General features: G+C 50.8%; 1 protein-coding gene across 1 annotated transcript; it reads left to right on the top strand.

Moving 5' to 3' along the window:
• Window positions 1-478: 478 nt before the first annotated feature.
• Muc17 (mucin 17, cell surface associated) lies at window positions 479-13,327 on the top strand. The gene is made up of 11 exons (XM_075974316.1): window positions 479-641; window positions 2,928-3,122; window positions 5,165-5,286; window positions 5,608-5,666; window positions 6,592-6,749; window positions 9,487-9,561; window positions 9,669-9,831; window positions 11,228-11,389; window positions 11,524-11,618; window positions 12,549-12,625; window positions 12,824-13,327. Exons 1-11 carry the CDS (start codon window positions 479-481, stop codon window positions 12,863-12,865), a joined length of 1,311 nt encoding a protein of 436 aa, XP_075830431.1. The 3' UTR covers window positions 12,866-13,327.
• Window positions 13,328-13,753: the final 426 nt, after the last annotated feature.

Here is a 13,753-nt window from a genome sequence, read left to right on the forward strand (position 1 = left end):
TGACACCATATCTACTGATGTCACCACCTCCAAACCTGATGACACCACACCTACTGAGACCACCACCTCCAAACCTGAGGACACCACATCTACTGAGACCACCACCTCCAAACCTGATGACACCACATCTACTGATGTCACCACCTCCAAACCTGAGGACACCACATCTACTGATGTCACCACCTCCAAACCTGATGACACCACATCTACTGAGACCACCACCTCCAAACCTGATGACACCACATCTACTGATGTCACCACCTCCAAACCTGATGACACCACATCTACTGATGTCACCACCTCCAAACCTGATGACACCACATCTACTGAGACCACCACCTCCAAACCTGATGACACCACATCTACTGATGTCACCACCTCCAAACCTGAGGACACCACATCTACTGATGTCACCACCTCCAAACCTGATGACACCACATCTACTGATGTCACCACCACTGAGATCACCACCTCTCCCATGACCCCCACTACTACCGTGACCCCCACCACTACCGTGACCCCCACCACTACCGTGACCCCCACCACTACCGTGACCCCCACCACTACTGTGACCTCCACCACTACCGTGACCACCACCACTACTAAACCTACCACCACCTCTGTTGTCACCACCAGTACGGGTAAGATTTTTTCTTTTTTTCTCTCCCCTCTTTTTCCATCTTTTTTTTGTTTTTGCTTTGCATTTTTTGAATGTTTTTCTCCACATTTTTCATACTTCTCTCCCCACCTTCTTCTCTGTAACATCTATTCTCTTTCGTTCTTTTTTCTTTTCTCTCACCCTTTCTGTTTCCTTTATTTTATTTCTGCCCCTGCATATGTCATTTTTTATATCTTTTTTTATGACCCTCACACTTCTCTCTTTTTTTTCATTTCTATTTTCTCCTTTTATTTTGGCACAGTTCTGGTGTTTTGTTATTACGTTTACAATCTTTATCTCTTCTGTCGTAGATTGTTAACTTTTTTCTTCACTTCTTCCTGCTTCTATTCTAGTATCCTTCATCTGGTACAGCAGGGCACACTTTTCCTGTTCATCTTCGGACACACTTACACATACACAGACAATCACATGCCCTCACACATACTCACACCCTTGCACACTCATACTCTCAAATACTCACACACACATGCATATAGACAGACACTCACACCCATCCACAGATACAGAAACTATACACACTCACACTCACACACATATAACACAGGCATGATTGTTTCAATCTTTGCATGTTATTTTTTATCTTTTTCTTGTTTCTCTATTTGTGTTTCTGGGTCATCCCCTTTGTAAAAACGTTCAATGTTGTCATTAAATCTTTGTCTTTTTTTTCCCTCCACAACATTTGGTCATTAATACTTCAGTATTCAGGGCCAGTTGTTTTCTTTGTTTTTCATGACCTGTTTGCCACTGGCAATCACACCTGTCTTATTTGCTTTCTTATCAATAGTTTGACTCAATTTTATCCTCTTTACTCTGCATTAATGGGTCTGGCAGAGTCGAGTGCTCCCTCTTTTCCTTGTGTTGTGTCTGATTTCGATGTGATGTGCTCCCTTGCACTGTCTCTCCTCGCTGTCTAATCTTGTTCTATTATAATCTATTGTCATTTGTACTTTGTGTGAAGTGTGCAGTTCACAGTGTAAGGTATTCTTTCCAGTCGCCCTCCTACACTGACAAAGGACCTCCTACGTATTTTATAATTTACTAAACAAATGCTCAAATACATGAACTAACGTTGAACATCGTGGCTGGAGCCTGTAATCCACCCACTCAGCGATCCAAAGCCAGAAAAGTGATAATTTGAGGACAGCCAGGGTTACATAGTACAGCCCAGCCTAGTTCTGACAATATATTACAGAGAGGGAGAGAGAGAGAGAGAGAGAGAGAGAGAGAGAGAGAGAGAGAGAGAGAGACTAAAACTGAGTGAATCAATGGTTTGGGGAGATGGCTTAGTCAGTGAAGCGCCAGCTATGGAAGGAGACAGACCTGAGCCCAGATCTCCAGAACCCATGTTCTGAGGAGACTAGTCTAAGGCAGACACGGGAGGATCCCCGAGGCTCACTGGCCAGCAAGGCTAGTGAAATCGGGCAGCTCCAGGGTCAGTGAGTCATGACCTAAACATAAATGGTGGAGAGCAGTTGAGAAAGACACGCGACACAACATCCAGACTATACACACACACACACACACACACATACATATATACACACGTTGCATTTAATAAATACATAAGACAATGAGAATTTAAACTATTTGAAGTTGAACTGCACAGATCCCGGGGAGTTAGGAGTAGCTGCCACCTGTCCTACCATGTCTCTCTGTTGAGCTCTCTGTCTCTGACTAGCAGAAGTTATAAACAGTCAAAACAGCCCAACACAGCACCCCAGACTTCCTGGGCATGGAGGAGCAAGTTGATGCCTATTTACCTTTGGTGAACTCAGCACTGGTCAGCCGCCCCGGATTCACCCCGTCTCTGTCTCTGTTTCCGATATAATGCCATTCCTTCCCATTTGCTTTCTCTTCCATGCCTGTGAGATGATCTGATGGGAGCTGGACTCAGGGTCAGATCAAGCTCTCTGGGTGCTTGGATAGGACTCTGTCTACATTGCTTCTGTCTGCGAAGCGAGGGCGATGCTGACGGTCTTGTCCGAATGTCCGATTTCACAGGGTCACTGGGTGTAAACCAGACATGGAGGTACATTCCTGGCCTCTAATCCCAGGACTCGGGAGGCTGAAGCCTGTTCAAAGCCAGCCTGTGCTATATAGTGAGAAACCATCTCGGAAAATTAGGGAGGCAGGGAAAAAGAAGACGATGAAAAAGGAGAGGAGGAGTAAGGGGCAGCAGCGTCTGGAACACGTCAAGTTATGGCATGCTACCCCAATGTGTACTAGATCTTGGCTTTGTCTTTTGCAGTGATCTGCCTGAATGGAGGATCCTGGACAGGGAAGGTCTGCCTTTGCCCCAATGGCTTCTCAGGGGATCGCTGTCAGGATCCTGTTCCGATTGTCATCTGTCAGAATGGAGGAATATGGGACGGCCTCAAATGTCAGTGCACCAGCCTCTTCTCCGGACCCCGTTGTGAGGAGGTAGTGGAGAGCATCGAGATAGGTGAGTGAAAATTCAGTCACATGACAGATGTAGGTCACATGACAGATGTAGACCGGGCTCTCCCTCCCCAGTGCCCAGCATAGAACTCTCCCGCCAGCACCTGTCCTTGCCCTACCTCTCATGGCCCATATCTTTTTAAAGAGTTATTTATGTGTGTGTGTGCACGTATGCATGTGCCGCATGTGTGGGCACCCACAGAGAGAGAAGCAGAAGGAGTCGGACTACCTAGAACTTGAGTTACAGGAATTATGACTGCCTGGCTGGGCTGCTGGAAACTGAACACCAGTCTCCCACAAAAGCGATACACACTGTTGATCTCAGATCTGGTCACCCCATATTTTACATTGACATGGTGATAAAAAGTGTTAAAAAAAATTCTAAATAAAAAAGAAAGAAAAAGAAAAGAAAACAAAGGCAGGCAAGATGGCTCTTGCCACCAGCCTGAAGACAAGAGTTCAAGTCCAGGAACCTACTTGGTGGAAGGAGAAAACTGGCTCCCACACGCTGTCCTCTGACCTCCACGCATGTGCCCCCTCCACATACAAATAAAAACTAAATATAACATGAACAGAAGGAATCAAGGCCTGGTAAAGTACTTGTCACAGGAGCAGGAAGAACTGCTTGGTGCCCGGCACCCAATTAAAAAGCTGGGTGTGGCAGTGCGCACCCATAATCCCAAATGGGGGAGGGCAGAGAGCAGTGGGGCTCCTGGAACTCACCAGCCAGCCAGCATACCCAAACTGGTGAGTTCCGGGTCTCACGAGAGACCCTGTCTCAAAAAATAAGGTGGAAATCGACAAAGAGAGACACTCGACATTGACCTCTGACCTCCATTGTGCAGGTGCACACGGCTCTCACATCTCCACAGGCACACACACACACACCACACGCGGTACACATATAAGAATAAATACATGGAGCCTGGAGAGATGCCTCCGTGGTTATGAGCACTGGCTGCTCTTCCAAAGGACCCAGGTTCGGTTCCCAGCACCCACACGGCAGCCCACAGTCATCTGTAACTCCAGTTCCAGGGGATCTGATGCCCCCTTCTGACCTGCAGGCACACATGCAGACAGAACACTGTATACATAATAAATAAATAAATCTTTGAAAAACCCAAGCTATTAACTCACCATGGTTGCAGAGGGGTGGCCCCCCTGTTTACCGTGTTGGAGTCGTAGTGTCTTACTCTGGACTGGAGGGTAGCTTGGTTGGTAAAATGCTTGCCTTGACAGGCGTAAGGGCCTGAGTTCAATCCCTAAGACCTGTGTAGAAAAAAGAGGGGGTGTGGTTGTGCACGCTTGTGACCCCAGTTGTGGGGGAGGCAGAGCCGAGCAGACCCCTGGGGCTAGCTGACCAGCTCGTCCATTTCCCATCCAGTGAGAGACCCTATCCCCCAAAACAAAGACGGTGGCGGCATAGCGGCAGCTGATGCCGTCCTCTGGCCTCAACGCGCAGCTGCAGGTATACAGTCGCCCACAGCCAGAATTTGCTTGACTTTCTTACGCTGGAAAAGCAATAGCTGCTCTGTGGAAATCCTACTTCAGATCTTGAACATGGGTCTTCTCCTGGGCTGGTGGCGTGTGGAACTACCCTCTTTCTCCCACAGGCAAACGCATGGACACACAGAAAAACCATCAGACTAGGTGTGATGAATAAAGAAAAGGGAAAAAATGATCACCTGACCTTTCACAGCTGGCTGTGTGGTTGAACAGGAGTGGGCTATAGGTTAGATGGATCAAATGCTGTGTGTGTTGTGTTGTGTGTGTTATGTTGTGTGTGTGTTGTGTTGCTGGTGGAAAACCCAAGCTTTGATCTTACTAAGCAAGCATCCTACCACTGAGTTACATCCCAGATGACTGCCCAGGTTAAATACAACTTTCATTTATGAAATGTACAATATACAATCGATTTATCTACCATCCATAAGCCCTAAGGAATACAGTATGCCCCTCTTCCCTGCATCCAGACTGGGGTTTCCGGGGATCGGGATTTCTTTGGTAAGGGTCACTCTCAGTGGTCGGTGCTTCTGTCTGTCTTAGAGCCCACAGTCTCTGCCACCGTGGAAGTGACTGTCAGAGTGACCAGCCAAAACTTCAGCGAAAAGCTAAATGACCAGAAATCCGAGGAATTCAAGAAGTTCAATAAGACATTCTCAGAACAGGTAACCCCGGGAGACCACACAGTCCCATCCCACCCCCCACCACCACCCAGAGGAATCTGGAGGGAGGGGTTAAGATGGCAACTGAGTTGTTAAATGTGTGTGCTTCTCAGCTAGCCAGGGCAGGTGGGGGATGGGATGGGAAGCAAGACTTGCCTGGGAGCTGCAAGAAGGTACCGGAACAGGCCTGGTCTCTGGCGAGGGACTCTCTATTTGATCTCCCGGTTGCTAGCAGTTGGGATGAGGACTGGGGAGTACTGCTATCCCACAGAAAGTCCCCAAGGTGGGACTTCTAGGATGACACATTGGCCCCTTGCCTTTCAGATGGCGATGATTTATGCTGGAATTCCTGAGTATGATGGGGTTGTCATCAAAGGGCTGAAGTGAGTACCCGGGTCTGGCAAAAAAGAAGGTCTTTTGCGTGGGAACAACAGTCATGATTGCAGAGGCCAGTTGGGGGGCTACCTGTGTTAGCCCACAGTGGGCGATGCATGGGAATGCCAGCGGTTGTGGCTCGAACAACAGAAATCTCTACTATGCCCACTGCTCTGGTGGCGGGAAGTCTGGGACCAAGGGTGGTGTCTTTTCCCTGGGTCCTTGGGTGACTTTTTCTGGGTGCAAGTCTCAGCTATCTCTCTGTCACACATACATATTGTGTGTGTGTGTGTGTGTGTGTGTGTGTGTGTGTGTGTGTGTGTGTGTGTGTGTGCATGCTCAGAGACACAGACGCCTCCATCTCTCTGTGTGTGTATAGGTACATGTGTGTGAATAGATGTGGAAGCCAGAGGCCCACATCGGGTGTCTCCCCCAATCTCTCTCTCCACTCTATTTTTAGTAACCAGGTCTCTCATTTAGCCAGGGGCTCATCAATTCAGTGAGGCTCACAGGAGATCAAGCAATCCACCAGCCTCTGCTCTCCCTGGTGCCGGGGTTATAGATGTATGTCATGACAGCCAACTTTTACCTGAGGGCCTGAATTCTGTGTTTATCCATCAGAGACTTCATTAACTAACTGAGCTATCTCTCCAGTGCTCCCTGATACATGTATGTGTATGTGCGTGTGTCTGTCTGTTTCTCTCAGTGTGTTTGTCTCTCTCATCTCCCTCTCTGTCTCTGTCTTTCCTGATAAAATCTTTCTCTGTACTCAAGGGTAGCTTGAGCTCACTACATAGCCCAGGTTAGCCCTGAGCTCTCAACCCTCTTGCCTGGAATTCCTCCCAGGAGTATAGAGGAGGCAAAGGATGTCAAAGGTGAGCAGCAAGGGTGACCATAGGAGGATGCTCAAGGGTACCACCCCTATCTCCCCAGGAACGGCAGTATCATTGTGGATTATGATGTCATCCTGAAGGCCCAGTACACTCCAGAATATAAAGACGTGTTACAGAACATCAAAAGTAATGTGCAGGAAACAATCATAAATGCAACCAAGGTTCAAGTAAGCGGTGCTGATAATAATAACTGTACAGGTAAGGCCCTCCTGGAGGGAAGGGCTCTCAGAGGGTGACTCCTTAATTCCCCTGACTTTTGACCCTGGGGCAGGTGAGGTTTAGGGAAGAAAGGCAGGTGGAGGTTGTGGGTCACTGGGATCTGTGTCCAGCTTGTCGCTCCTGTCACACTGGGAGAAAGCCTTGGGCACGGAGCAGTGCAGAGATGGAGAATCCCTGCAGAGCATCAACAGCAAGGGGATTTGGGACGGATGGGGCAACACGTGACTGGCTGCACAGTGAGCTGTGTGGGGGATCCTGACAGAGGGGCTGTGTGCACAGTGAGCTGTGTGGGGGATCCTGCAGAGAGGCTGTGTGCACAGTGAGCTGTGGGGGGGATCCTGCAGAGAGGCTGTGTGCACAGTGAGCTGTGTGGGGGATCCTGCAGAGAGGCTGTGTGCACAGTGAGCTGTGTGGGGGATCCTGCAGAGAGGCTGTGTGCACAGTGAGCTGTGGGGGGGATCCTGCAGAGAGGCTGTGTGCACAGTGAGCTGTGTGGGGGATCCTGCAGAGAGGCTGTGTGCACAGTGAGCTGTGTGGGGGATCCTGACAGAGGGGCTGTGTGCACAGTGAGCTGTGTGGGGGATCCTGCAGAGAGGCTGTGTGCACAGTGAGCTGTGTGGGGGATCCTGACAGAGGGGCTGTGTGCACAGAGAGCTGTGTGGGGGATCCTGCAGAGAGGCTGTGTGCACAGTGAGCTGTGTGGGGGATCCTGCAGAGAGGCTGTGTGCACAGTGAGCTGTGTGGGGGATCCTGCAGAGAGGCTGTGTGCACAGTGAGCTGTGTGGGGGATCCTGCAGAGAGGCTGTGTGCACAGTGAGCTGTGTGGGGGATCCTGACAGAGGGGCTGTGTGCACAGTGAGCTGTGTGGGGGATCCTGCAGAGAGGCTGTGTGCACAGTGAGCTGTGTGGGGTCCTGCAGAGAGGCTGTGTGCACAGTGAGCTGTGTGGGGGATCCTGACAGAGAGGCTGTGTGCACAGTGAGCTGTGTGGGGGATCCTGCAGAGAGGCTGTGTGCACAGTGAGCTGTGTGGGGTCCTGCAGAGAGGCTGTGTGCACAGTGAGCTGTGTGGGGGGTCCTGCAGAGAGGCTGTGTGCACAGTGAGCTGTGTGGGGTCCTGCAGAGAGGCTGTGTGCACAGTGAGCTGTGTGGGATCCTGCAGAGAGGCTGTGTGCACAGTGAGCTGTGTGGGGTCCTGCAGAGAGGCTGTGTGCACAGTGAGCTGTGTGGGGGATCCTGACAGAGGGGCTGTGTGCACAGTGAGCTGTGTGGGGGATCCTGCAGAGAGGCTGTGTGCACAGTGAGCTGTGTGGGGTCCTGCAGAGAGGCTGTGTGCACAGTGAGCTGTGTGGGGTCCTGCAGAGAGGCTGTGTGCACAGTGAGCTGTGTGGGGGATCCTGCAGAGAGGCTGTGTGCACAGTGAGCTGTGTGGGGTCCTGCAGAGAGGCTGTGTGCACAGTGAGCTGTGTGGGGTCCTGCAGAGAGGCTGTGTGCACAGTGAGCTGTGTGGGGGATCCTGCAGAGAGGCTGTGTGCACAGTGAGCTGTGTGGGGTCCTGCAGAGAGGCTGTGTGCACAGTGAGCTGTGTGGGGGATCCTGCAGAGAGGCTGTGTGCACAGTGAGCTGTGTGGGGTCCTGCAGAGAGGCTGTGTGCACAGTGAGCTGTGTGGGATCCTGCAGAGAGGCTGTGTGCACAGTGAGCTGTGTGGGGTCCTGCAGAGAGGCTGTGTGCACAGTGAGCTGTGTGGGGGATCCTGGCAGAGGGGCTGTGTGCACAGTGAGCTGTGTGGGGGATCCTGCAGAGAGGCTGTGTGCACAGTGAGCTGTGTGGGATCCTGCAGAGAGGCTGTGTGCACAGTGAGCTGTGTGGGGGATCCTGCAGAGAGGCTGTGTGCACAGTGAGCTGTGTGGGATCCTGACAGAGGGGCTGTGTGCACAGTGAGCTGTGTGGGGGATCCTGCAGAGAGGCTGTGTGCACAGTGAGCTGTGTGGGGGATCCTGCAGAGAGGCTGTGTGCACAGTGAGCTGTGTGGGGGATCCTGCAGAGAGGCTGTGGACCCTCTGAGACCCTCTGAGCCACAGGACCCTGTGAGTGGGGCCCATCAGAGACTTGGAAGCCTGGCAACCCCCAACCCCACCCCCACCCCTGCGATTTCCAGCTTCCACGCCCACTAGTTAAAGAGCTGTTGTCAAACCTGTCAGAAACAAGGCCAAAGTGGAAGGATGTTTTTGGTTTTCTGACTTGTGGGGATACAGCCTCCCCTGGATGGGCAGGCAGCACTGTGGTAGCAGATCAGACACCTGCTGTCTGCTGTTCCTCATGAAGTCCTGGCCTGGCCTATGTGGTAGCGTATGTCTTTAAACACAGCCTTTGAGCCTCAGGCAGGCAGATCTCTGTGAGTTGGAGGGCAACTTAGTCACATATTGAACTCCAGGGTTATCCACACAGTGAGACCCTGTCTTAAAAACAAAACAAAACAAAAAAAGCCCTCAAAGCAGAAGGCTCCGGTGAAAGCAGAGTAGTCTACAGCCTTCTAGCCTGGCTCCTACTTTGTTTTGACCCAGGGAAGCCCTGTGCCTGAAAGTTTCTACAACCTCCCCAGACAGTGTCCAAACACAGGAGCCTAAGGAGAACACTTCACAGCGCACTGTCTCGCTCCTTCCCCTCTCCCACACAGGAGCCTCTGTGATAACGGGCGGTATGTGTTTCCTCCACAGCGTTTTTACTGTGTTTCAACGCAGAAGACACCCAAGTGCAAAACATTACCATCTCAGACGTCATCACTCCTGAAGGTAAGTAATGCTAGAGGGAGCGAGGCAGGGAGGAGCCTGGCAGGGAGGAGCTGGGCAGGGAGGAGCCGGGCCTCTTGATTCTTAGCTGTTTTCCACGTCCTCCTCAGAGGAATGCTGGGAGAAGGCTGGGGAAGAGTATAAGCAGTATGTCATGGCGGAACAAAAGGACGAAAAGTGGCAGTGTATCACGGCCTGCTCAACAGGGTACAAATCCTCCTTGGACTGCCACTATGGCAAATGCCAGCTGCAGCGGAGTGGCCCCCAGTGTCTGTGAGTACCGCACTTTGCCCGTGGGGTGGCTCCTCTCCTGGAGGCCAAGGTCATGAGATTATTATATATAACACGCTGCACCTCTTGAGAGTATACGGTTGTGAAAGAATCAGGTTGCAGGGTTAAAGGGACATGCATGGCCAAGTCCAGAGTCGACAAAAGTGGGTCAGGAGAAGCTTCAAGACAGAATGAGCGGTGGACGCTCCAGCTTCAGGGTCCCAGTCTAGCAGAGAACACAGGGCTTCCTTTCCAGAGAAAGAACGTGCACCCCACATCCCGAGAGGTGTCTCAGTGGGTTAAAGGGCTTGCCGCTAAGCCTGATGAGTTGAGTTCAATCTCCGGGATCCACATGGCAGAAGGAAAGGACCAACATTTGCAAGTTGCTCTCTGACCTCCACACACAGTACACACACACACACACACACACAAACACACACAGAGTAAATAAATGTAATTTTATAATTTTTAAAAATGTCTCCTGTTATTGAAATAGATAAAGAAGGCTGTATGTGTCTCCATGGGACAGGGAGCCGGTACAGCCTACTCACAGCATAGGAAAACCAGGAAGGGCATTGCAAACTGAACCCTGAGTGAGGTAGCGCATGTCTGTGATACCAGCACTTGGGAGGCAGAGGCTCCAGGAAGATAATGAGTTCAAAGTCAGTCTGGCTACCCTGAGAGGCTCTGTCTCAAAGCGGGGGACTAGGAAGGGTTAGAAAGATGGCTCGGTTGGTAAAGTGCTTGCCATGCAAGCATAGGACCTAAGTTCGGATCCCCAGCGCCCGTGTAAAAGCCAGGCATAGGCTAGAGAGATGTCTCGGAAGTCATGGGCGCTTGCTGTTCTCAAAGAGGACTTAGCTCCCACCTTGGCTCACAACTGTTAACTCCAGTTCTGGGGAATAAGATGCCCTCTTCTGGTTTCTGTGGGTACTGCATGCACGAGGTACACAAGCTACAAACCAGTCCATTAATTACGTTTTGCGGTGGCGATAAAACGCTATGACCAAAAGCAGTTATGGGAGAGCGTTTATTTCGGTTTATGGTTCGGTGGGGGGGATCTCAAATGGTGAGAGACCATAATCCCCCAAAGCCAACTTTGAGACGTACTTCCTCTAGAGAGGCTTCACTTCTTAAAAGTCCCATAGCCTCCCCAAACAGCACCACCAAATGCAAGCCAAATGTTCCAACACTGTGGGGGCCACTTTTCACTCAACCACTACAACCACGTAAAGACCTGGCCTCCAAAAACCAGGTAGGCAGGGCCCGAGGCTGGCCTCTGCCCCCACAGGCGCCAAGGTTCATCTCTTCAGAGCTCTCTTCAAACGTGCACCTCCCCTTGGGAACCCACGAGGCCAGAGCATGACTGACTCTTTCCTCTGCCCTCCTCCCACGTCAGCTGCCTGACCACAGACACTCACTGGTACAGCGGAGAGACTTGCGACTGGGGTATCCAGAAAAGCCTGGTCTACGGGCTCGTGGGAGCCGGGGTGGCCGTGCTGGTTGTGGTCCTCGTTATCCTGGCCGTGTTCTCCTTCCGCTACAGAAGAGAGGCGCAAAGGTAAGCGGCTGGCGCCCCCTTCCTTCGCCATCCAAATCCTCTTCTCCATGTTCTCTCTCCGGATGTGGCTCATCCCGGGCCGTTGTCTCTACTCTGTAACCTTAACTGGGTCCCCTGGTGTTTTCCACCAACAGGGAACGTTCCAGAGTGACTCAGATGCAAAAGTGGAATGAAGAGGAAGGCAGAACTCCTGGCTCCTTCAACAACATGGGTTTTGACCACAACGAAGGTACTGGCAATCTCAGCGGAGCTCAGACTCAGATAGGGTGGGAGACATAGGAGCCCCGAGAAAGGTACCCGGATCATTTGCCATCCCTGAACACTTGGTGCCACCTTCAAAAGCTCACCTAGAGCCTGGGTGAGATACAACATGGGTATTGTAGCAACACCCTAGGGGAAGCACGGAGCCAGTCGATGGTGTACATTTCTCTGGAACATAAAACTATGCCTATGGGGATATAGAGGAGAGACCAGGGGCAAGTATGCCCATCACCAAGAGACTTACAACTCAGCAAAGAGGTTAGCAGTGTAGTTTGTTAAATACAAACATTATAATTTCCAGAAACGGGACTGGGGATGTGAGTCAGTGAGTGGAGGGCTTGCTTAGGGTGTAGGAAGTCCTAGTTTTGATCTCCGGTACCACATAAATCACATGTGGCCATGCGCCTGTGTTACCCCAGCACAGAAGAGGGTCATCCCTCACTACATTGTGAAGTTGAGGCCAGCCTGAGACACGTGAGACCCTGTCTCAGAAAGCAAACAATGACGGGCCTGGTAGTGGAGACCTTTAATTCTGGCACACAGGAGGCCGAAGGAAGTGGACCTGTGAATCAAAGCCAGTCTTGTCTACATCATTCTTGAGACACACTCTCTCCCTATATTCCATAGTACCCTCAAACTTGTCATCCTCCTGCCTCTGCCTCTTTAGTGCTGTTATTACAGGCACGGACCCCACACACACACACACACCCGACTGTAGCTTTAAAATGATTACTTCAGGGAGCTATTGGGGGAACAACTGATTCAAGCAGTCTACCTCACTCCCATTGGCTTTTGTTTCCTGGGTAAGGGACGAACACCCTCCCGATCATTGGGGCTCAAGGACCTGATGATTGTTTGTCTTTGTGACCCCTTCTCTTTGGGCTTCCTCCTCCCTTAGAACGAGAAGACTACATCAACTTGGGCTCTGTGTACAGCAACTTTGATGCCTTGCGTAATATAAACCCTGACGAAAAGGTAAGAATGACCCGGATGAACCACCCACCTCTGGTGCCCTAAGCCCTCCGTCGTTCCTTCTACCTGGTAGGACTCCAACCCCTAACCCTGATTTTTGGGTCTGAATAGTTGCAGGGTTGTGGGCCCAAGTCTTAAGTGTTTCCAAAAACTAGATTTCTCCTGTGCTCGGCCCTCGCCCACTTCTGTTCCTCTTTGCAGATCCAGATCCAGAGGCCCCAGGTCGTCATGACGTCACTGTAAACACGCACAGAAGCGGTTTCGCGTGGAACCGTGGAGCTGAGGACTGAGGAGAGCCCCACTGGGTCAAGCATGTTGGAACACGTCCTCCACTGAGAATTCCCCACGGGGACTTGTTGGGACATAGACCCTGTAGTTAGAAAGAGTGAACACCGGAGAGACCGCAGTGCTGGAAGCTCCAGCGGAACTACACCGGCATGTCATGACAGCAGGCGGTGCCTCCCAGAACACCTAAGTCCGATTCAGCACCAAGGACAGTGCCCCGCGTGCCCTTTCCTGCGATGATTGCTTAGACACTGGACTGAATTTTACCATTTTCAAACACTCTTCTGAGAAAGACGGCATTCCATTTCCAGGGACAGCACTGTTTTTAATATAGACCATCTGTCTTTACAAGGTCATGCTTAGATTTAAGTTTCTTTCTAAGATTGGGTAAAATTAAGGCTTTTTTGGTGAATTCTAATTTTTCCTATGTAAATAAAATTATATAATTTTTTAAGATTTTTCTTGTTTTTAATTATGCGTATGTGTATCTGTATTGCTTGAACATGTGTGCAATTGCCAGTGATGGCCAGAAGAGGGCACCAGATCCTCTGGGCTGGAGAAACAGGCTATTGTGAGCCTGTATTTGGTACTGAGAAGTGAACTCTTAACCACCACTCTAACCCCCATATTCACTTATAAATAACTAAAAGCAGCCAAAGCAAATTGGTTGCAAGTTTTACAGATTCTAGAACTTTCTCTGCTTGCCACATTATACTGGTTCCTGAGCCACATCTCCTGGGCTCTCTGTTCTCCTCTTCCCTCCAGAATGTAATTCAGTCCTCAGTCCCAAGAGAGGGAATGTCTTCACCCAAGAAAGATGCCACCCTGAGCCTCCCCCAGCCTCAC

Source organism: Microtus pennsylvanicus, chromosome 1, assembly GCF_037038515.1.
Source record: "Microtus pennsylvanicus isolate mMicPen1 chromosome 1, mMicPen1.hap1, whole genome shotgun sequence".
In the NCBI taxonomy this organism is placed as follows: domain Eukaryota; kingdom Metazoa; phylum Chordata; class Mammalia; order Rodentia; family Cricetidae; genus Microtus; species Microtus pennsylvanicus.

Excerpts from the sequence above, each read along its gene's own strand:
- Muc17 (XM_075974316.1), top strand. The coding sequence starts at position 479 with ATGACCCCCACTACTACCGTGACCCCCACCACTACCGTGACCCCCACC. Across the intron at positions 9,562-9,668 it reads AGACGTCATCACTCCTGAAG|AGGAATGCTGGGAGAAGGCT; the intron begins GTAAGTAATGCT and ends CGTCCTCCTCAG. Across the intron at positions 11,619-12,548 it reads GGGTTTTGACCACAACGAAG|AACGAGAAGACTACATCAAC; the intron begins GTACTGGCAATC and ends CTCCTCCCTTAG.